The 24,606-nt window shown below is 43.3% G+C and overlaps 1 protein-coding gene across 1 annotated transcript in view; it reads right to left on the bottom strand.

The window, feature by feature from the left end:
• SLC25A26 (solute carrier family 25 member 26) overlaps positions 1 to 24,606 on the bottom strand; it is a 124,081-nt gene that overhangs the window by 91,814 nt on the left and 7,661 nt on the right. The window contains exons 4-5 of the mRNA XM_066596662.1: positions 6,889 to 6,993; positions 5,780 to 5,827 (exon numbers count right to left, since the gene is read on the bottom strand). Coding sequence (XP_066452759.1) covers positions 5,780 to 5,827; positions 6,889 to 6,993 — 153 coding nt within the window. The remainder of the gene's footprint in view (positions 1 to 5,779; positions 5,828 to 6,888; positions 6,994 to 24,606) is intronic.

Raw genomic sequence — 24,606 nt, 5'->3', positions numbered from 1 at the left:
TCTGCCAAGAACATAAACACCTGCGTCCGAAGGCAGGCGAAAAATGTTATTGAGCAGCTTATAAGGAGATACATAGTTCATGTGCAGATGTGGGAGATAGCACAGAGCACAGCTGTCATCCCCGCTCAATGTATATACACCAGGGTGGGAAAACCTCCACACTCCCACCTGTTGGCGCTCTACAACTCCCATGATGCTCCATCAGCTGCGTTCTCTATGAAAGACGGGAACGACGTGGAATAAGACATAAAACTAACCAGCCTAACTTTTAAGACTTCTTCGCTCCAAGCAGCCAGCAATGGATTCAGCAGCTGGACTTCTTATTGCGTTCTAGCTTGTGTCTATTATTGCAGCTCGGCCCTATAGATCAAGTGTGGTGTGAATAATACACCTTAAAGCCTTTAATGTATGGATAGTTCCTACACACGGCCACTACAGTTCTGAATTATGGACCTCAAGCCCCTCTGGGTACCACCATATAGCATACAGTTACCAATTGGGTCCATAGAACTCCATACTGAACTAGGGACACCTACTCAATAACAGGTTGCTCCACCCTTTGGGGCAATCAGGGCTTTCAGACATCAGAGAACAGATACCCATTGGCGGTGAACATCCTGCGTATTCAACTTAACCCATGTCCGCTATGGCAGCTTTATCAGTTGGTGCACATTTTGCAGATAAGTGGGAGCAGATCTCACCAGCAGATCCCAAACAAGTTCAATGGGGTTACAGTCCGGTGAGTTTGGGGGCCAAGGCAGTGAATTTGTTGTTGTGTTCCTCCAACCACTCCCTATGTGATCTGAGCTGGATGACACAGAGCGTTGTTCTATTGAAAGATGGCACTGTGGTTGGGGAAGACTTTCTGAAGATACGGGTGCAAATGGTCAGCTAACAGGTCTCTGTAGCGTTCACCATTTAACGGTCCTAGGCCATGACAGGAAAATGCTGTCCAGACCATGACACAGTCACCATGTTGAACCCCAATGGGATACGGCTTCATGCGGTTTATGCCAGATGTGGACCTGGACATCTATATGGTTCAACCATATCCTAATTGACCTTCTGCTTTGTGTTAAAGGTCCACTGAAGTCTTTTCTGGGCCCAAGCGAGGTATTGTTGGCTATGATGAATGGTCATCATGGGCATCCTCGTCTGTATTCAGCTATTGAACCCCAGTTAACGCAAGGTACGCTGCTTGGCATTGTGGAAATCTCTCCAAGTTCCCCGCTGTTGTACTGCTGGGTCAGTTGGTCCACAGTGGCACTTCATTGCCAGGATACCAGATGCGCCACCTGACGCTCGCCTCTTGGATCAACCACATATGGCCTGCTATTGTGTGTTCTTCTGTGTAGGCCTGTTCATGGTTCAACCAGTCTTGGTACACTGTATTATTACACCGTATCCAGTATTGCAGTAAATAGCTAAGTATAACATTCGGCTCCCATGCAAGTAAATAGACCTGTAGTACAAACACATACCCATCATTCCCTTCATTCAGGGACACCAAGAATCCCATTCTCGTGTTCAGTGGAGGTCAGAACCCCACCAATGAGATACTTGCCCCCTATTCTGTGCAGAATTTTGTTTTGTGGAACAATCCTTATAACCCTTTTAAAATGTTGGCAAACAAAGCTATAGGTATCATTAAATTATTAGATCCAATGGGGATACCTGAGGACTTGATTTAAAGGAGTAATCTGGTTTAAGAAAAAAATATACATTTCCATTTACCACCCAGGGGAAATCCTAGCTAATAGGGAATGACCCACATCTAGGATCCCTATTCTCTTAGCCCTAGCAGCTACAAAAAGCATCTCTAGCTCTGGAGGACCCAGAACGTTTTACTTCAGTAAAAACAGTAGTATGCAATACCCTATTTTCCCTGCGGAGGTGCTGTAGGGAAATGAAACAATTGCTTACCAAGTCCCGCCTATCTCAGAGTAGATCAGAGTAACCAGGTTATGATTAAGAGGCTCAGGGCATGTACAAAGCAGAAAAGCCTTTTAAAGAAGCTCTGCAGGAAAGCGGTAAACCATACGAAGGCAAGACTTTCTATTTTTCCAACGCAGGGTCGGAAAAACTGAAATTTCGTTGGAAAATGTAACCTTGGTGTTCCCATTGGGTGTTATCCGAGCCTGCATTACAGGCTTAATCCGTTCTATGAAATAAGCTGCATGAGGACAAGAAAAACAATGTTTTATTGAGCGAAAACAGACAGGTGGCTTTTTGAGGTCTGAGCTAATAAAATCTCCTTATTTTAAAATTTGCTTTCTTTGTTCTGCAGGAAAGATTATCTGTCGGCCTGAAACATAAAGGTGCAGTCCGGTACAGCGCATTATACCCACCCGCTCCATAAAGACACTGATTAGACAAGGAGCTTGATTCCTTCTCGTGTAAAATTTCCGATTAATAATAGTGTCTATTTAAGACATCTGCTGAAAACTTTCAACATTTGTTTAATGGAAACATTCCAAAAGGCAGATTACTTTCCCATGAAGCCAGAACGGCCCCTCATCCTGACAGATGTTTCCCCGATCGGATTCAATTATTCGACCGATTGAGATGATGCACAGAACACAACACGCGCCGAGCGACTCATTGTTTTTCCCTCTTAGGAAACTTATGTGGGTTGTGTTGCATTTTAATAGGGCGGCAGATTGTAAGACGAAGAAACACGCGAACATGAGACGATTAATAAAAGAGCTACGAACAGAACAGAACATGACAGGACATTAAAGAGAAAAAAAAAGTTTCGCAAAACTTCAGCCAATTTGTTGTTTCTCCAAAATGTAAAACAAGAAAAAACAACGACTAAGCAATGTTGCAAACACAGTTGATTAAATAGATCATTCTGTTGTATGTATACAGCTCTCATGCAGGCTTATGTGTCTCCATAGTTACTCAGAAACGCTATCTTTTCTCCTTAGGGAGAGCACCTAGACTGTGAGGAGACTTAAAAGGCCATTCATGCTCCTCTGGGTAATATGCAAATAAGGGAGATGGAAAAATACTTGCATAGTGCCACCTGTTGGAAGGCAGCATTCCTTCAAGTCAATGTTAGACTCTTTATACAAGGCATGTATAAAGTCTTGTACAATAAAAGCAGCTGTAATCACCTGTTTGTCGCCCAGGCTATCCAACGTTGCAGCCCTGCGGTCTTCCTGGTGTTCGTTTATGAACAGCCATCAGCTCACCGATGCAGCCAGATGCTGAAGCAGTCATGTGCCGTTCTCTTGCTATCATGGCTCCCAGCATCCGAGCCAAGATGCCAGAAAAAAAGCATGTAACTGCTGCAGTCTATTCTTGCCTGAAGCAGTCATGTGTTAACTGTTCATAAACACAGGGAGGACTGCAAGATTTGAGTCCCAAAACGGGACATGAACATATGACTGTTTCCATAATACACTGAAATACTTCTGTATCGCAGTGTTAATAGCCATCAGTTTTACACTGACAGGCAGTCTTTTAGCCCTTTCCTCTGACCGGATCTAATAGGCTTCTGTACAAGGCATACCCAGAGACCATTGTTAGGCCTTTGACTGCCATAGTAAGCCATAACTAGCAGGCATATACTCCCCTCTCCTGCTGTGTCCGCACCACTGCTCGGTCCTCTGCTCCTGTTTGTTTGCAGGCTGCAGTACCACCTGTTTATGGGACGTCACAGGCTGCTACAGCCAATGATAGAGCTCAGTGATTGATCGCTGAGCTCAGTGATTGATCGCTGAGCTCAGTGATTGATCGCTGAGCTCAGTGATTGATCGCTGAGCTCAGTGATTGATCGCTGAGCTCAGTGATTGATCGCTGAGCTCAGTGATTGATCGCTGAGCTCAGTGATTGATCGCTGAGCTCAGTGATTGATCGCTGAGCTCAGTGATTGATCGCTGAGCTCAGTGATTGATCGCTGAGCTCAGTGATTGATCGCTGAGCTCAGTGATTGATCGCTGAGATCTCTCAATGGCTGCAGCAGCCGGTGAAGTACTGTACATACACTAGGGCAGCCTGAAACATAAAATCATAGGGGAGACAGCAGCAGCGCAGGATAGAGAGGGGAGTATATGCTGGATGGTTAGGTTATTGTATAGGGAACAGTGTTTCAACATTAAAAAAAAAAAAAAAAAAGCTCCAAATTTTACCTATTCTCATGATAGGTGCTCAATAGCTGATCATTGGTGATTGGCCAATCAGCCGTTTGCCAGACTGTAATTTCAGCGTGCGGAGCAGGCAGCGCTGTACATTATAGAGTGGCCTAGCATGGCATTGCAGGCACAGCATCCATTCACTTCAATGGGAGCTCTGTCTGCAAAAAAGGGTTAAAAATCAGCTTCACAATAAAAATCTGCTCCATTACAAATTACACTCTACCTACTAAACAAGCAAATTACACATTAATTCTGAGATGAAAAATGGGCCATTCTAGCACAACAATAATTGTTCTCAATCCACTGACGGCGTTCTGGAAATTAACAAATATTTCATGTGAAATCAGTTCTGAAGGCTCCTTTATGAGTACACACAAAGCAAAAGACCCCAATTAAATCCCTTACAAAGTGTTGCCATTTTGAGTAGCGCAAACACCTCACAAAAGGTCACCTACTGCTCCGTTATATCAGCTGGGAAAATTAATTACAAGGCTGACATATGTCAGGATGGATATAGGAGGATGGCAGAGTTGGGCTGGAGATGCAGGTCTCGCCCATTTGTTCCTTATGCAAAATCAGTTTTGTGGAGAATGGAAATGTATTCATTTATTCGAGCACCCTTGGATAAATCACGACGACTTGTTGGGCTTTGAATTCAATCCACATCTTGATGAGATCTGAAGAAATTACATGTGTTTAGTGGAGCGTAAAATAAGTACAGGAAGAAGTTATTGTGCGGTTCACATTGCAGATGAATGGACCCTCTTTGTTATGCAAGTGATACTGTAACTACAGATACCATGGATCCTACCTGGAAAGTATCTTAAAGGGGTTCTCGGGTTTAGAAAACTCATTTTCATATACTCCAATACTACACCACATTAAAGGGTTTTCCATCAATAGCACAACGTCTGGCTACCAGTCTGCGCCATTGAGAGTAATGGAGCTGCGCATGTGCGACCAGCGGCTCCATTCTACATTACACTATAGAAATGGGAGGCTGTAACTTGAACTGTAAAATAGTAGGCACAGCGGTTCCCAATTTTTAGGATCAGTGGGGGTTCCAGCTGTTGGACCCCCACCAATTTAACTAAAACCCCAAGTTTTTAGTTAAAAACTGAAAAAACATTGTTGGAATACCCCTTGAAAGGCTTATCTATAGCACAGAGTGGCTACAAAGAGCCCCTAGGGCTGGAGGATCTGTCCTGTATTACATGGACAGCCTATTCATTTCAATGAGAACTGTGTAATGCTCCATTTCTCCTGTGGTGGCGCTGCCACTTATTGACTGGTTTAACCACAGATTACAGGTGATCACTAGGGGATTCAGCAGCGAGGCACGTTATCAAGCTCATTCTTTTAACAATAACGGAAAGGATAACTTTTGGGTGTTCCTCTCAATGAAAAAAAAAAGTTTTGTGAAATAAAAGTTTAAAAGTACAGCTTCACAGTGCAAAATCCTCACTACAGTTCACCCCAATATTCCATCTCATCTCATATTTTTTGCTCACTTGTCCTCTTCTGTAAAATTCTAGACCATGTTCAGTATAACAGACAGTCAGAATTTTACTGTAACAGTTTTTTCTTTTAATTAACATTTTGGCTTCACAGTGGTAATAACATAGTGGGTGTCCTACCTCTCTCAGAACTGTACTTTTATAACCTCGATATAAGCCTCGGATTCCCTGTAATGCCAATAGAACATTAGGGTAGATGACATAACAACAAGCAAAGTACAGTATTTATATGTAAAATCTCACAGTAGCTGGTAGCATAATAACATAATGTGTAAGGCTGAAAAAAGACATTTGTCCATCCAGTTCAGCCTGTGGTATCATGTGATGTAGTCTGTTTAAATAGTCAAGACACAGAAGAAAAAAAAAAAAGACACGGCGTCGGGGGGGGGGGGGGGGGGGGGGCACAGAGGAGGGACACGGCGTCGGGGGGGGGGGCACAGAGGAGGGACACGGCGTCGGGGGGGGGGGCACAGAAGAGGGACAAGGCGGCGGGGGGAAAAGGGTAAGGGAGGGAAAACGAAAGAAGAGTGGTAAGGGAAAGCAAGTGGGAAGAGAAGGGTGGAGAAGAAGAGAGGAAAAAGGGTGAATAGAGTGAAAGGGAAAAAAGAAGGGAAGAAAAAAGGGAGAAAAGGATGGAAATATATAATTTTTTTGTTTTCTTTTTAGTCTCATTGGATTCTTGCTGCAGTTCCCCAGCCTAAAAAAAAAAGTGATCTTTGAGCAAATCTCTGGGAGCAGTGGTCAGCCACCATGCAGCACCCCAGCTGCTGGGGAACTATATCTAGCATGCTGTGATACCCACAAGCTGGAAGTTGTAGCTTTCAAACAACCAGACAGCTACAGGTTGTAAACCAATAATTTAGGGTGTCTCCTACATGTCTTAAGATAAAAACGAGGTCTATCTGGTGACAAATCCTCTCCAAACAGTTATGATATCAAAAACATAAAACATGATTTGGGCCCTTTTAAGGTCCGATAGAAAATAAATGTCCTTGCGGAGGCTTCAAAGGGATCCCTTGGCTTGGGAGTTCATCCGGAGGCGCTCAAACAGAGTTTTACCTCAGATCAGAGTTTATTATTTTAAAGCTTTTTCTGTGTTGACTCAAACATTTTGACAGTATTTGGATTGAGCAGGGTTCATATAAGGAGATCCAATGATTTGCTGAAAAGTTTTATGAAACGCAGAATGACTTTGCATCGATTTCTCCGTTCAGGTCTCTAGAACTTACCTCTTGTCGCAGGGTGCTGGCAAACACCTGATACGTGGTTGAGGATGGAGAGACCTGTGCCCTTTGCTTAATGACCTCGGAAGGCACACGGATAAGACAAGCAACCTGGAGACAGAGCATAGAAGAGAGAGGTGATACTAAACTGAGATTCTGTATGAACGCGAACACAGACAACCAATATTCGTTAAAACTGTACTTTCCCTTTAACTAAGCCTAATTTATAAGCCCCACTGATCCATGTATGTGAATTCATCCAGTAGCACAATGACATATTACTCCATGAAACCCCTTTAAATGCTCATGATAGACTCTTCTAAGCAATGACCACCTGACTTAGAAGATGGAATCACAACAAGAAACAAGTCGGAGTTCATAGATGGGTTACAAAGTAGGTTCTGGCAGATTTGGAATGACCTGCATGACTGGCTATGTGTTAAGGCGGCTGTTGATTAAATGTGAGCTTAGAGTATTCATCCCAATCATTTCTTCCTCAGCAAACACGCGGAATGAAGACAGAGCAAGCGTTCTGTACAGGACGGATCAACAAGTCACGTAGCAGTCAAAAGACATTTTCTTTGCCGGGGTCACTGCCAAAGTGACTTCAGGTCCTTTTCTACAAGCCCTCAAGGCTGTCGTTCTGTGGCCTGAACCAACCTACAGGATGACTATGAATTCATTAGCAATCAGTCAGTCTTTGGCCACCAGAAGAACAGCTCGGAATCTCAAGGCAAACAAGTTCCCAAATACTTTGATATGATGAAAGGTAACCAAATGCCTCTATAAAAGTTACGAAAAGCATGCCCACTTGGGTTGTCCCCGTGTTGGTCCCAGGCTTTTTAGCAACAATGATAAATTTTTGCAGTTAAAGTGATTATCTGGGTCATAATATTGATGACTTGTCCTCCTTAGGATAAAGGCCTATTTACACGCAATGATTATCGTTCAAATGATGGCAAATTAACAATCATCGTTGCGTGTAAACGCAGCCATAATTCACTTATCATATGAGCGATGATTTTAGGGAGAGCTTAAAATCCATAGTTCAGCTAGAGAGAGATAACACTGTATTCTCAGAGGTTGCCAGGGATTACATTGTATTCTGCTGACAGCCCGTGTGAAAACAATGCAGCTGTGTGCAGAGCCCAGCCCACATGCTGGGCTCTGCAAATACCTCCCAGAGACACAGAAATGAAGGTGATAAAGTGTTAATGGACATTAGTGTCTATTAACACTTTATGCAAAATGATCACTAAAACTGTCAATCTTTCAATCATTTGAAAAAGATTGTCTTTGCATGTAAACATACCTTTACTGGAGGTCCAATTCCTGGCATCTCTAATCCTTGGCAATCAGCTCTACTAGGTATAGAATTTCCCTATAGCAGCCACTGCTGCAGAAACATAGCCTTACATGTCTGGCATTCAAATGAATGTTTGACTAATTAATGCATGGATGCATCAGGTCTATCAGATCCTCTCTCTATCCAGGCACACAGATGTAAGGGGGTCAAGAGTAAGTGACTGCTGTCTATGACATTATATGTCATATTTTGGACAATGTCCTTGTCAGACAACCCCTTTAAAAGACCAGCCGTTCAATACAATTAGATTTAAGGGCCTTTTATAGCCCCATGATTCAGCAAGACAGTTCACAGAAAGGCTCATTTGCCAAATCATCAGGTCGTATGAATCTGCACCCGATCAGCCGACAAACAAGCAATCACTTAGTGCTGGCAACAAAATGTTTGTTGCCAGCACCAACTCTCCCTGTGTGAACTGAGGATGAGCTGCCAATAGCTATAAAGGTGTATGTTGGACAAATGATCATACATATGATCATTCGTCTCCCATACATTCTGAATCAGCCTGTGTGAAGGCCAGGTAAACAAGTGTCAGTCTTGTTTGGCGCTCAACATTTTGTGTAAAAGGGCCAATAAAGCAATCCTCCAGTCCTGGGACAAAGTTTGCCTATGTAGCAAAGTAGGGGGAGTTTTATTATCTGATCCCATCATTTTCCTGGTTTGATCGCCGATCTGCTTGCTCCTGGAGTCCCTTTTCATATGTCCAAGGTTGGCTGTGGTCATTCTTCGAGTAAATCAAGTCCTGGTGGTGTATCAGTAGTCCAGGACAATACATCCTGCTCTGATTGGCCAGTGATGTCCACAGTGCCGGCCAATCAGGAAGCAGAATGCATTGTCTGACTACCGATACAAAATGTGCCTCAAGCAGTGACAGGAGTCAAGCTGGGAGAATGAAGTGGAACAGGCAAGATCAGTGGCAGAACCCGGAAAAGGATACTACCAGGTCATATAACTCCCCAACTACAGTCCCTGGCCAAATTGTGACTCAGGGTCACTTTAATAACCACAGACATAAATAAACTGATGCATTTCACTCCAATTTCAAAAATAATATATAGTGTTATAATGTAAAACCGGTTGAGGTCCCTTCTGTCTGCAGGATCTGTACTTGTCTATGTGGAGTTGAAATTCCCCAACTGTATGAAATGAACACTTCAAAGTCATATTCAGAAAGCCACAATGTAAAGCGCTGCGGCGAAGGGAAAACAAGGTAAGCTTATGCACGTCTATGTGTCCGGGGTCAAAACCAGCAGCCGACCCCATTATGTCAAGAAAATAAGAAATTTGTCAACTTGTGAAGTTCAGCATAAATATTCATAGAACTTCATGCTCGGTAACACTTCACGTCTGTGCTTTTTGTTTCCTTAAACACACGGGAAACCTTAAAAGGGTTTGCAGATAAAAAACAATCTGCCTGACAGGAGGAGCAGCGGCTGCCCAGCATGGCTTCCCGACTTCTGTGGTGCGGCAATCGGTGAAGGTGGCCCGCGCGGTAATGCTCTCCTCTATATTCCAAAGCTCTATTTTACCTTAGATCATCTTTGATCATCTCCCCCCACTTGAATTAGTACTACAAGAATAGATGGCCCGGTCTGAACTCTACGATACGGGGCCGCTATCATCTTAGGGCCACTTGTTGCATCCATTTTCCTGAAGGCGTTGGCTGTGATAAGTCGGTGACATTTAGAGATATCAAAAAGTCAAATGTTAAGCAATAAAGCACCTTGATTTGGTCTAATCTTCTATATATTCAAAGGCGGATGGTTCGAAAGAAGGGTGGCGGTTGAGGTAAAGGATTCTGATGCACTGGAATGCTCACATTATTTTGTTATATCCGGTGTACTAAAAAGAGTTCAGTGATTATTGAAATAAAAATTGCCAGAATTTCGAAAAAATTTAATTTTGTGAATCGGGACTCCAGATTCTGACATCTACTAAAATCAATAGGAGTAAAAATTGGGTTATCCATCCCCAACAAGGTCAGATTCAAATCAAGGATTCCAGCACTGCAAAGCAGCACAAAGCCAACACATCCGTCCTGTCTGCTCAAAGCAGAAAGTCGGTGTTTTTGGTGATTTTTGCTAAAAATTGGATCAAGCTGATAAAAATGATGCTTTTTTGCCAGCTCAGTCTATAAAAAAATAAACATAATTCAAAAAGCTATTCTGCTACTGTTTTTTGGGACTTGCATTTATGGCGTCCAATAGGTCGCATAAAGGGGTTTTCAAAGTACTCCTAATGTTGCTGGCAGTGGGAGTACACATAGTACAATAAACTAAATACCCACTCCACCTTGTGCTGCTCCCCGCAGCGGATCACACCTCTTTTCTTCGGTGACAGCGGCCTTATGGGTTTTTTCACCACTGCAGCCAATAGAAGGGTTGGTCAGGGACATCCTCAGGAATTAGAAGCCCAAGTGACAGGTTTAACCCTTTGCAATCCAATTTTGGATTCAGGGTTTTCTAGGGTTTTTTCTCTTTCTGCCATTAACAATGGTGCCATCTGCTGGCTAGAGCCAGTACTGCGGTATGGGACATGCTGGAGAGGCCCCTGACAACAGAGCGGCCAGTAATATACATCAAGAATAACCTGCCGGACATCTTCCGACTTTGGAGCTGTACAGCCTTCAAATCAGGATGTCTGAATACGTGAGACAGTGGATTGGAAGGGGTTAAGGGACGTCTGTGGATCTTTTCGCCCAATGACATCATCTAACAGATGCCATGGCAACATGGTGAGCATATTGATTTTATACAGTATTGGGCACTGGGGGCCTAGAACTATATAAAATATAACTCGAAAAATTCCTTTAAAGTGGTATTCCGGAGACTTAAGTGCCCTTTCCTTCGCAGTTGCTGGTAACCAGGACATGTGACTCCTGCAGCAAATCACAGGTAAATTCTATAGTCAGTGATTGGCTGCAGCAGTCACATGTCCTGGTCAGCAGCAACCAGGAAGGACCGAGTAGCTTTGATGCAATTTTAAGTCTCCGGAATACCCCTTTAACCTATTCTGTGAGTCCTTACAGTTATAGGGGTACCAAGTTCACTGCATTGAGATTTTTTTTCTTACTATTAACGTAACTTTAGAAGGGCGTTTTTTCTTCTTTTACGGAATGTAGCGTTTAGTCATACCTTTTTCGGGTACATGAGACGGCACTTTGGTTTCCACTCAGCTTTAAACAGAAGAAAAACGGACTCCCAATATGCGGTCCGTTCGGCGCTGTTTGGTTTCGTCCTGAGATGGAACTATTCAGCCACAGGGATTCCCCTTTCGTGCTCACTGGTGAAAGCAGAACCCCCGAGCGCAGATATGAAACCACCCTAAGACCTCTTTGGATGGGTTCACACTGGGCGGAATTGCCACGGAATTTCCGTGCGGACTTTCTGCGCGGAAATTCCGCTGGCATTCTTAAGCCTGAGACAAAGCAGCAAAGTGGACGAGATTTGCAAAAATCTCATCCACATGATGTGGAGAATTACGCAGAAACTGACATGCAGCGCAGCATTTAAATCCGTGACATGTCGATTGTATCGCCATTTCCACTGCGGGCTCGCTTCTCTCTATGGGGAGATATTCGGAGTTTCGTTGCGGATTTCTGTAAAAATCCTGGAATAAATAGTGTAACATGCTGCCCTGTTCAATCCGGACGGATGGTCGGAAACCGAACGGACTCCATTATAGGCAGTAGGGTCCATTTGGCACAGATTCCATAACGAAGCAGCAAAACAGAACCCCACCAATGCTGATGTGAACATCCTTAGGTCTGTAAGAACAGTAGTGCAACATCCAGTCATTCCATAATAAGCAACAGATCAGGAAAAACCCTTCACCAACATTCATGACTGAACACTGCCATCTAGTGGTCGTTTCACATATCAGGAGTGAAAATACAGTTACACAGTCCAGCGCTCCAAGCAAAAGATTTTTAGGGTTCCACTCACACTTGTTTACATTTCTTTAGTTTATTGCGGAACAAGGCATGTTCTATTTTACGGCGTATTACACATGTACAGCCCTATTGTTTTGTATGGGTGCGTTCGGAACGCAGTACATATACGCAATTACATTGTGTATATTACTTACTTTATTTATTTTTTTAAAAACACATGTTGCTAAAAACATGAGAAGTTAAAAAAAAAAAAAAAAAGAAAAAGAAACCAGGAAGCCAGTGCATGCTTAAAGTATGCTGTACATGCACAGGCAAAAACACTATAATACGTTAGGACACGCGATTCCCCGAGCAAGTAAAATGCTGCGATTTTTCTGCAGCCTTTTACGATACGGTCGTGTGAGCCAGGCCTTTTTTCTTTTCATAGAAAAATCCAGCCCCTAGGAGTTATGGTTTGATAACATGATTGGCTGCAGCAGTCACATGACCTGGTCAGCAGCAACCAGGAAGGACAGAGTAGCTTTGTAGCAATTTTAAGTCTGTTTGTTGCAAAAATTGACAGTCCCATTGTTTGGTAATCAGACAAACCCTTTAAGCCACAAATCAGTATAAGTTAGTGAAACTCACTCTGCAAGCAGTGTAACGCAGTGACAGATTGAAGGCAGATTACTTCTGTGCAAATATACAGTAGTCTAATTGTACGGCACAACGCCAGTGCAGTACAGGCAGATGTATTAGTGATATGTAGGCTCAGTCGCCGCTGATTGACAACTAAATGTAATTCAGAGTAAGCTGCACCGAGCTCCTACAGTAAGTAAAAATGCAGGCATCATGCTGCACTAACATTTAAAGGAGTTTTCCGGGACTTTGAGGATAGATCATCAGTACTTGATTTGCAGGGGTCCACCACTCGAGATTCCTGCAGACCAGTTCTTCAGCAGGTCCACTGAAATTACTGAGAGAACCGGAAGCAGACAGCCATGTTTGTAGCACACTGGCTGGGTTGCACAGTTGGCGTTGAATTCAATGTGTTGTGCCTGTAGTACCAAACCAGGCCACTGCAATATGGACAGTGCTGTCTGCGGTGAGAGCAGGCCCTGATCAGCAGGGGTCAACAGTGGCAGACTTCCAACGATCAGCTATTGATGACCGATCTTGAGGATAGGTCATCGGTATAAGTCCTGGATAAGCCCTTTAACTATCTGATCAGCTGGATGAGAACGAATGTCCTGTATAACCCCCAATGAGTACAGCGGTAGTCAAACATGTGCACTGAAGCTCCATTTCTTTCAGTGGGACTGCTGAAGATAGCGGAGTTCAGTCCCATTAAAATATATGGATCAGCAACCTGCATGCTCGGTCGCTGCTCCATTCATTCAGACCCTTGTTTTGACAATCGGAGAAAACCCCAGTGATCGCACCAACACCAAACAGACAATTCTCCCTTTTCCCGTGGATAGGGAATAACTTAACATTACTGAAATATCTCTTTAATCAGTTGCAGAACTACAACCCCCAGTATAGCCTTACAGCCCATGACTACCAAACCATGTTGGGACTTTAGCGACAGCTGGAGATCACGTGTCTACAGGCTTCTGCCCCGGAAATATTAGCAGTCCCTTAATAAGGGGTGGAAGGGACCTCTACCAAATCCTGAATGGATTAAGGTCTGCCTACATGGAACATTCTCCAGCCTTCCCGTGACTCGCTCATACTAGAGTCGGAAAATTGAGAATGTTTTTACTGGAGCTTCCTGCAGCGTCCGTGCCCTCCGCCGGCACGTGGTCTTGTGTGGGAGGTTGATGGCTGACAGCTTCTAATTTGCAGATTTCAAGCTTTAATCATATGATGAATTTGCTGGCAGGATCAGTGGATATCTGTCTCCATTCATCTTTATTTACAAGCAATTTCCAGCCGCAGGATTAATTCTACTTTCCAGCGACTCTCACTACACCTCCTGGAATCTGCGCTGTAAACCCAGATAAGCCTTAAAGTGAACCCGTCACCAATAAATGGATGGAGGGAGTTTTCATAGACGCATCTGGTGGTAGAAGCCGACATGTACTTCAGCAGATGTGCAAAGGAAGGGGCTTTGCGTAATAGTGCCAGCACTAATTAGGTTGCGCAAACTTTGGAAACCCCAACAGAATCCTAAATTAGTGGCACAGTTAGCATCAGTCATACGAATTCAACAGTGCCGCGGCCTCCTTTAGAACACATATGAAGGGAGCATTACCCCCTCCTCCCATACACATTAACGCTTAAGGACCAAGCGTGGTAAATATACAGCGCTTGGTCCTGGGCTTTAATCCCGAAAAATAGTCGTAATAAGAAGTACGGTGTGGGTTTAAAGCCTCTGCTCCTGCAATCAAGCAGGAGCAGGTTGGGTTGTCAGCTGTCAGACACAGCAGAGGACCCAGAGGAGAAGGGAGAAGCATTTTTTTAAACCTCTTCTGCCTTCCCCTTTCCAAGCTACATAGCGCTCAATGAGTGCTATGTACTAAAGGGTGAAAGTATTACTATCCACTATGCGAACCGGAGATCACATGACCGACCACTGGGTGCCTTAAACACAGCAGAGTTGCAGGGTACTAGGAGACCCTGATCAGCTATGTTAGTAACTGATGTTACTGCAGGAGGAGGTTTTCCCCTGTAACTGAGGCTCCTATACATGCTGCTCCTATGGATCACCCAGTTCCAATGGAAAAACATGAAATTAAAACAAAGTGAATGACCCCCAGAGGTCTTATATGATATCATGGGTGATATAGACTGTGAAATAAAAATCACAAAAGTAAGTAAAAAAAACCCCTAAAATATATACATAAGTAAGAAGACGACCCAACGCCTACACCAACCCAAACCATCACCATATGCTAATCTAAACCTATACAAATTATATATCAAAACGCCTGAAACAAAATAGGGTACCCGTTCCCATGCTTTATTTTAGCATAAATACACTAGTTTCAAAAATAAACTATACATTTTTTTTAATACACTCTAGCTTTTCAACCTTAACAAAACGTAAAAAAGCACAGCAAAAATATTTGTAGCTGAAGAAAACCACCATATGGGTAAAATCCCTAAAAAGTGTCTAGTCCTTTAGGACCAAAACACGGTGGTCCTTAAGGGGTTAAGGAAAAGTCAGCCAATTGTGGCAGAACCAGCAAATTAACGTATGTGTATGGGAGCCTCCCGACATGTCGGGGAAAACAGCATGTTAAATTTGAGGCAACTTTGTTTTGCCTGGAGAGAATCCGCTGCCACCAGAGCTGTCTGGCGGCGGCTTAGTCCACTCTATTGAAGACGTTTGGCCAAGAGTTCATGTATATGAGGCTGGTGGATAAGGGGGATATGGGCGAAACTGCTGTTGGCCAAACAAGCGTTTGACTTGGAGCTATTGAAGGTGTACAGGTACCATTATAGAGCGATGGGCAAACCCTGCATCAATGCGTTCAGCATGTGGTAATACGGCCTTGCTGAGGGCTGCCACCTTGTTGCTCCTCATCATTAGGGGATACACAAAGCAGACATCTCTTGTAAACGTTAACGCTATTGATCCGCGTGTGTAAATTACAAGATGGAGCAGTTACTTACAAGATGCAAATATATTGCTTTTACAGATCGATTGCTGTCAGCACTGATGCAAACGAATGGTGCTCACCCGCTATAAATAATGCGGTGCGCCGCCATCACGCCGGCTAATCTCTATATAACACTAACAACTACTGCCATTTGACCTCCTTGAACCGAAGAGAAATTAGAGGGCATTTTCCACCTAAAATAATAAAACGTTTATCGATCAGTGGCCAACTTCCAATCCATATCAGTGGTCTCTAACTCCATCTCCCACTAGGCCTTGACAGCTGGAGAGTCACAGGCCGGAGACCACCGATAGGTTTTGTAAAGATTCAATACTGTTATGTGCTCTATGATTTGCAGTTGGCGACAAGACACTACAGTGATGGTGCCAATTACGTTAGCCTTGCCACGGCCCTGTCTCCCCTTTCATCGCCCACAGATCTCTCACTTACAGCCAGTAGTACGTGGCTGTCGGAGGTTCTGGATGCGGGTGGTGCTATATGCAGAGGACATTCTGACTCCTCCTGTCTCCTGATCTAGTAATTAGTACATACAGGAGAGGGGGAGGGGGTCAAGATTTCCTCCTCATACAGCGCCACCCAGCATCCAGAACCTCTAACAGGCTTGTACTACTCTGGAGGTTCGGCAGGGGGAGGAAGCAATGTAGTATTATTTGGGCCACTGAGAAGGAAGGTAGTGTTGTACTAATGGGGGCCACTGGGAGTAAGGGGCAGTATTGTACTAATTGGGGGACCATTGGGTGGTATGGGGGGGTGGGGGGTGAGGACAGTATTGTCCTTATTGGGGCCACTAGGGGGGGCAGTATTGTACTAATGACGTCCACAAGGATCACTATTACTAAGAGATCACAGAGAGGGCACTATTACTATGGGGAAATACAGAGAGGATGGAGAAGCATCAAGGTGTGTTCACATGTAGCTTATTTGCTGTGGATTTTCCATAGCTGAAAAAAATCCACAGCGAATCTGTATCTGAATTGTGGCGCGCATTTGCGGCAGAATTCACGATTTTCTTCAAATCGTATTTAAAGGGATGAAATCTGCTGTGGTTGCGCACCAAGATCTGCACCAAATGGAGCAGATATGGTATGAATATGCTGTGGAAAATCCACAGCGAATCAGCTACATGTGAATGAACCCTAGGTCTTATTATAGTGAGAAATATATGTATGCACGGAGAATTGTAAGTTTTTTTGTATTTTTAGTTGTCTTACAAAAAAAAAAAATATTTTATATATATATATATATATAAAAAAAAATATATATATATATATATATATATATATATATATATATATATATATATATATATATATATATATATAACTAATTTGGCTCCTAAACGTTTCAGCTTAGTAGCCAATGGCTCCTAGGTACATTTTTTAAGTCTGGAGTGCTGGCCAAAAACAATAGCAGAAATTTGCAGAACACAAACCCAAAATGACTCTTTGCTATGAATGAATCTCACACGACTGCAGAGCGCGCTACTAACTTCCCCGCCGCCCCGGCCATATCGGAATCAGGGTATGAAAAAAAAAAAAAAATTTAACACATAGATAAAAATAGAATGTTACATTTTGGGTTTTTTTTGGGGGGAGAGAACGGCGTAAACGGAATTGAGTGGGAACTTTTCCTGTTGGTGGAGTGAAGTACTATAATCACATCCGTGCTCACACGAGGGTCTTCTTATAAAAGAGCAATTTCACGCTTCCGAGTCCCTTCGTGCTACAACAGATCTGGTCTGCGGCACTTCTTAGCAAATAACAAATTTTGCCCTTTTTCTACAGTTATTTATTTTCTCTTGGCGGTGAAGAAATGCGGTTGTAGTATAATTGAGGCTGGGACTCTGAGATGCTCAACAGCCGACGAGTTAATACCTGCCTTGTTCTTCCAACTCAAATCCTATCACATCGCCTCTTCAGTATCTACAACTGTAGGCACAAGACGGAGCTTTGTAATTAAAGTGCTATTGATTCGTCATTAATAGTTTTAATCAGTTTCCGACTGAAGAGACGAGGAGGAAAGAGGAAGAGGAGGAGGAGAGGAGATGACTTCGGAAGTTTGTTTTAACCTGTAAAATATTGGAAAAGTGATAAAAAAAAGTTGGATAAATTATTCTGGTGGATTTGCTTATAACAGAAGTCATTGTATTTGATAGTTTATCACTAGAACCATCTTAAAGGGGTTGTGCTAAGACATAAAATTATCCCCTATCTACAGGATAGTGAATAACTTCATGATTGGTGGAGTTCCTGATCCTAAAAAAGGGGTCCTGAAGGTCCCCACATGAATAGAGCAGAGGACATGTATGTGTGTCAGCGCTCCATTGATTTCAATGACAGCGCTAGAAAATTGCCGAGCGAATAGGGAATAACTTTATATGGTGGCACAACCCCTTCACCCATACTTGTCATCAATCCCCAAACATTTGTAAGACTCCCAGAAATAGGTAATCTACCAAGGCCTTGGACGAGTCAGTAAATGTCCTAGTCGCCCCCCATTGTAAACTCTTGCGCTTTTCGCAGCTCCTGGTCACTGTTGCCGACTGCATCCTGACAGCGAAGCATTAAGACGCTGTCAGCGGGAAGCACATGAAAGCAAAGGAACGGGGAAAAGAGAGTTGTTGAACGTCTTGTCTAAAGGCTGTCAAGTATTCAAGTATTGGGGCCTGTAAAGTATTGGGGGGAGTGGGGCTAAAGCAGGGTGGTGGGGGTAGAAAAAGGCCCAAGGCATGGTCGGGGGTGGAGGAGAAAAGACCTACAGCATGGCGGCGGGAAGGACGGCCTAACTCATGGGGGCTGTTTGGAGCTCTGTAAAATGCTAGTATGAAGTTTGGTCAGGGGTCTGTAGGCAAGAAGAGTTAGGAAGTCTTGTCTTGGGTCTATATCTTTGTTTGGCGGGTCTGGTTTGTGGTCTGTATTCATTTTTGGGTGAGCTAAAGGGTGGTCATATGTACCATTTATGATTGGGAGAAGGAATGTTCTGTATAAACAGGCGAAGCATAAAGTAAAATTTTGTTCCCATTTCTAGAATCCCCACAATGACCATTCTGAAAAGATGGCAAGGAAGATCATAATTAGAGATGAGCGAACGTACTCGGTAAGGCCGATTTCGCAATCAAGCACCGCGGTTTTCGAGTACGTCACTACTCGGGTGAAAAGTACTCGGGGGCGCTGTGGGTGAGCGGGGGGGGGGGGGGGTTGCAGAGGGGAGTGGGGGGGAGAGGGAGAGAGAGCTCCCACCTGTTCAGCACTGCTACCCCCCGCTTCGCCACGCCCTGCCCCCCGGCGACACCTGAATCTTTTTACCTGAGTAGTGAAGTACTCGAAAATTGCGGTGCTCGATTGCGAAATCGGCCTTACCGAGTACGTTCACTCATCTCTAATCATAATGCTTAGGCTATTTATTGTTGATACAGCCAGTTTGGCAATGGTTACCATGCTCTTTTCTATCTACATAGAGGCTCTTCAGTATTGGTTACGGTGCCTCTACGACACGGTCCAAGTCTATTGCTGTGTGACAAGCGCTGACACATTAATCCTATTAATAACTGCAGATCGATGCCAAGAACCTGACATTTCTCACAGCCCTGAAGATTCTTTTCAGGTAGGCAGATGTGGATCCACCTTGCCACACACCAGTTTGACATTGGGCCATTTCTGGAAGCAGCCCCTGGAAAACCTTGGTATTCACCCTTCACCGCTCCAAGTGGGATACAGTCTTTGTTGCAGGGCCCCAAGTTGTTACACAACTAGATAGCCCCAGTAATGTGGCTGAGGATGCTGTACTGGGCCGACACATGGTCCCTGAAGGTCTGGACAGCAACACAGTGGAGAAACAGGTTGTAGTCAGGGCTGGTGGCAGCAAGAGCAATAAACACAGTCCAAGCTGAAGGCCAGGGCAGGCAAAAATGAAGTCCAGAGTACAGAGCCAAGGTCAGGGAGAACAGAAGTCAAAATAAGGCAAGGGTCAGAACCAGAACAAACACAAACAGGGACTTTTTCACAAATGGCAGAAGACCAATCTGCTTAAGCATCCACCTTAGGGTGTGGAGGTATACTATGGCAGATGCTGTGAGAGGATTGGAGAACGGCAAGCTTACTGGCCCTTCAAAATACTGAGCAGGAGCGCATGCTGGCGGAGGTTAAAAGGCAAAATAATCCGGCGACAATGTAAAATCCCTAATACTTTATTGTGGGTAATCATTCAAATACGTAGAGACATACAAACATCTGCTAGTAACCTCCAACGTGTTTCAACCGAACAGGTCTTACTCCTAGCACAGTACGACAGCCATCATGGTAAAAAAAAAAAAAACTGATGACGGACCAATAATAAGTTTTTGGAGTGCGCTTTCAGTTTAAAATTGCCCTTCTATAACCAATAATAGAGACGGAAGGTACATTGTCCATGAAGAGAATAATCCTCAGGATCAACAGGAGTGCAGGCTGTAAATACATGGAGACTTCTGGATGAACAGACGGACAATCTTATTTCTCTGTCATATAAAATGTATTGATTTCCCTTCTAGACGGAAGAACGACTTCCTACATAATATTAGAACAAACGGAATGTAAATCCCGTCAGCGATCTCTCCGCTCCGAGACACAACCGGTTCACAGCAATTTCACTCTCCAATTCCGTGCATCATATCTATGACATATTTATTTACCGGACTGAACAAGCTGCTTGGTCTAATCATTTCTCTTCTCAGCAGACCTCCCCAGCGTACATGGAAATCACAACGCTAATTTTTATCATGCAAAGCTCAGCCAAACCAGGGATGAGATTTAAACCAGATATTGGAGATTGGGTCTATAAATATACAAATGTGCCCCAAACTACAGGTATAGAGGAAACACTATGACGTTGCATAGCCCCTTCCTTCTTAATATGAGCATTTCAGTCCTAAATGACTTTCTTAGTGATTTTGAAGTGGGTGAATGGCCCTACTTTTTTTTAAAATTGAGTTACCAAATGATTGTGAGCTTTTTCTAAGTAACACATCGTGCTGTTTTTTTAATACTTTTTTTCTTCTTTAGTTTTATTAGGGGTAAAGCGATAAAAAAAGTTTAAAAAAATAATTTTTCTTCAATGTCCACTGAATGTCCACTTTAGACAACCATACAGTAGCATGTTGGACCTATTTGGTCTTCAGAATCTCAGCGATTCTAGGTGCTTAAATCGTTCAGCAAGAATATTATACCCAATGTGTGCCAAGAAAACATTTCCTCCATCTTCAATAGCCTGAATTGTTGACACCTGACAGGAAGGGTTCATCAATTCATGCTGCTTTTGCCAGATTCCATCCCTCCCATCAGCATAGTGCAAGGGAAATCTGAATTCATCTGACCAGGTGATACAATTTTTTGCAGTTTTTTCCCAGTGGATTCTCCCTTTTCGGTTTCTCTTAGACAGCAACAACACTAACTGGTTGTCTGCTGTTATAGCTCATCCGTACTAAGGAACGCTATTAGAATATATAATTGTGTAGCAAGGCAGACTCCACTTTTAGATTTCTTTTTATGATCAAAATTCTATGTGCAGCTTTAAGAAAGCTACAGATACATATTCTATATTAAGTGGTTTTTAGCAAATATCTAGCTATGGGCATAGTCAAGCATAGCTGCTTTAGACCTTTCTCTAGATTAAACAGCCAGAAGAGACACCCTTGATAAGAAACAATTGACGTCATAGCGTGTGCTCGAATAGCAAAAATAGGATGACAAAGCAGAACTAATGTTTTTGTAAAAACAATGCACAGATCTTTTAGGTAGAAGGACAGGCTGTAACCCTAGCTCCTCCAGTGAGCTTTGATCTGCTCAAGTCTCTTCAGAACAAGGCCAAATAGTCTGAGATGGGGAGCTGGACAACGGGAGCGGCACCGACCTGTGGGGATGAGACCACCGATTAGGTCTCCCTCATGCCCTCTACTCAATTATGGACCACTGTGCACATGGACAGGGAGAGTAGTGAAGACATCACAAAAAGGTACACACTGAGGCCTCGCTACTTCCAAAAGTTGAAAGTCGACTACATACAGTTGCCTAAGACTGGCATACATCAGTATGATAGAGAGGATGAGTGGAACCCTCAAAACTCAAAATACAGAAAGCAATGTCAAAATCAGGAAGGCCATGGACTGAAGGCCTTCCCTTAGCATTATTTTCGGTCAGGTAGACGCCCAGTAGGAAGACAGGATTTAAAAGGTAATGAGGGAAGAATTGTTGTAAAGGGTGATGGCAAAAAGGTAGGTAAACTCCCCTGGTGCAAGCACCAAGTCATGACCGAGTCCTGAGGTGACAGACTGTTTTTGCAGGGCAGTTGTCTCCCCCAGTCCACTTTTACCACCTAGAAAGCTGAGTACTCCTTTTATCAACTTAGGAGGGATGGAAGGCAGAGTCAACCTTGAGCCAGCTACCTGAACCAAGTGAGGATTGAACCAGCAACCTTCAAGGCGTGAGCAAGAGCTTAGGACTGCATTTCTGTTGCCCCACGGGGCTCTGTAGAAGGTGATGAAAAGAAATCAAATCCATTACATAGTTTTTTCTCCAGTGTATTCACTTAGGAAATCAAATTGTCAGGTGAAATGCAGTGTGATAAAGTAAACTCTCCATTAAATCTCACCAGTATAATCCAGGAAGACGTTCAGAGCCACGTTAAGAAGATTGAACTAGACAAACCGTCTTGATGGCATACACCCCTGAGTTCTATGGGAAATCAGTAATGTGATACACAGAACATTGTTTCTTATATTTAAAAGGAATCTGTCAGCTCGAAAATGCTGTCCAAACTGCAGGCAAACTTGCAAGCTATAGAGCAAGAGAAGCTGAACAGATTGATATATAGTTTTATGGGGAAAGATTCAGTATAACGTCTGCTTTCTTCATTTAAGCCACATTCCGAGCTGAGTGGTCCAATAGGTGGTCCTATCAGTGATTGACACCTATTTTTGTGTGTACAGCCATTCATTGTTTTCAATTACTGATAGTTACTGCTCTATAACATGCTACCTGCAGAATGGATTACAAGTTCTAGCTGACAGATTCCTTTTCATGACTATGCAGTGACAGGGTCTGTTACACTGGATTGGCGCATAGGAATTTGGTGCTGAAATTCACAAAAGTGGGCAAAGTGAACCTGGAAACTACAGGCTGGTAAGTCTTACTTCTATTGTTAGTAAAATGTTTGAAGGGTTTCTAAGAGATGCTGTCCTGGTGTACCTCAAGGAAAATAGGTGTATAACTCCATTATACCATGGGTTTATGAGGGGGTCGCTTCTGTCAAACCAAAATGATCAGCTTCTCCTCAGTTGAAGGGTGAACTTTGCTGCAGATCCAGGTCAAAACACGCACAAAAAAATGTTACCAATAATGCAGATTCTGATGAGTTTTTTAATACAGATTTTGGTGAAGATTTTCTGCAGAGCAAAATCTGCACCACTTCCGCTACGTGTGAATATACCCTAATAGCCGACATGACTGAAAATTGATTGCTACCATCTGTTACAGAAACAGCAACTCCACACACAACTGAGCATTTCCTTTATGATCGGGCAGAGTGCTCTTTAAGTCTTCTGTCTGATCATGCAGCTGATCAGTTCCTTCCCAATAAAGATCTGTATGTGAGGCAGGTAAGGGTAGCCGAACACAGAGAATGTAGAGGTGAGTAAACCATTAGTAGCGCATTACCTACTCCATTATCCTAGACCTCTGGGAATACAAATATCAATTTCTCCACAACACTAAATATGCAAGGAAGTTGACATCAACACCTCCCTTACCCTAGACCACCAGGGAAGCAATCACTACTGTCTTACACAACCAAGAATGTTGACATTAAAGTGGCTGACCAGCTTATAAAAGCTTTCATAAACCCCATTAGGGAATTATGAGTTAATAGAGGGGGGGTCCTCTGTTCAAGATCCTCATCTCATGGTCAGAATGGAAAATGACTGCAAACAGCAACCCTCACTCTGGATGAACTGTGCTGTCCTGCATTACACAGACAACCCATTTTTTTGCATAAACAATGTGTAGTTCTTAATTTCACCTGTGGGAGTGCTGCAAAGAAACCTCACACTTACTGCCAGGTTTTCATGAACATTACAGGTGATCAATGGGAGGACACTTTCTGTTCATCTCATTGTCAATGGGATCCTTCTGACAAGTGGGGCCCCTCCAAAATGGAACAGTTTCAACTTTCGCACTATACTACTATACTTCACCAAATAAAAACGGAAGCTAGCACTCCTCCCCTGCCCCACCCCAGATTATTAAAAAAGCTGGAATAAACCATTCTACTACCAGATTTACTTTAAATAATCATGTTCTTTGTTATCTAAACTTCGGGCGTGTTTTTTACCCAGTTTTCTATTTATTTGTGCTGCTAGTGCTTCTATACAATATTTTATCAAAAGGAAACCATCAGCAAGCTGAAATCCTACTGCTAACACAGCCACCACTCATATATACCAGAAGGTACTTGAAATGTTCTACCACAAAATAGTTTTAACTTTAAGAAGCAAAAAACAAAAACGGTTCTTCATTTTTTTTTTAAATTGTTCATCGGTCCCTCTGATCCTCCTTTATTATGACCCTTTATTACTCCATAGAATTCAGGGTCTTTTCTTACCGTTTCCTTTTGTTACATTTATTGTTGAAGGGGTTTTCCAGGCAAAAACAATTTATGACCTATCCTCAGGATAGCTCATCAACAGTTAATTGCCGAGGACCCGCTGTTCAACCTGCTGTCAGTGCAGTAGGCCAGATGTGTGTCATAGGGGACGGCAGCGCAAGTGCCCTAGCTGGCTTTACTCCTATTGAAATCTATGGGAGCTGAAACAGCCATTACTCTTCTGG

This window comes from Eleutherodactylus coqui, chromosome 3, assembly GCF_035609145.1.
Source record: "Eleutherodactylus coqui strain aEleCoq1 chromosome 3, aEleCoq1.hap1, whole genome shotgun sequence".
Lineage (NCBI taxonomy): Eukaryota > Metazoa > Chordata > Amphibia > Anura > Eleutherodactylidae > Eleutherodactylus > Eleutherodactylus coqui.
The sequence above is the reverse complement of the archived record's forward strand: the minus strand, read 5'-3'. Positions and strand labels throughout refer to the sequence as shown.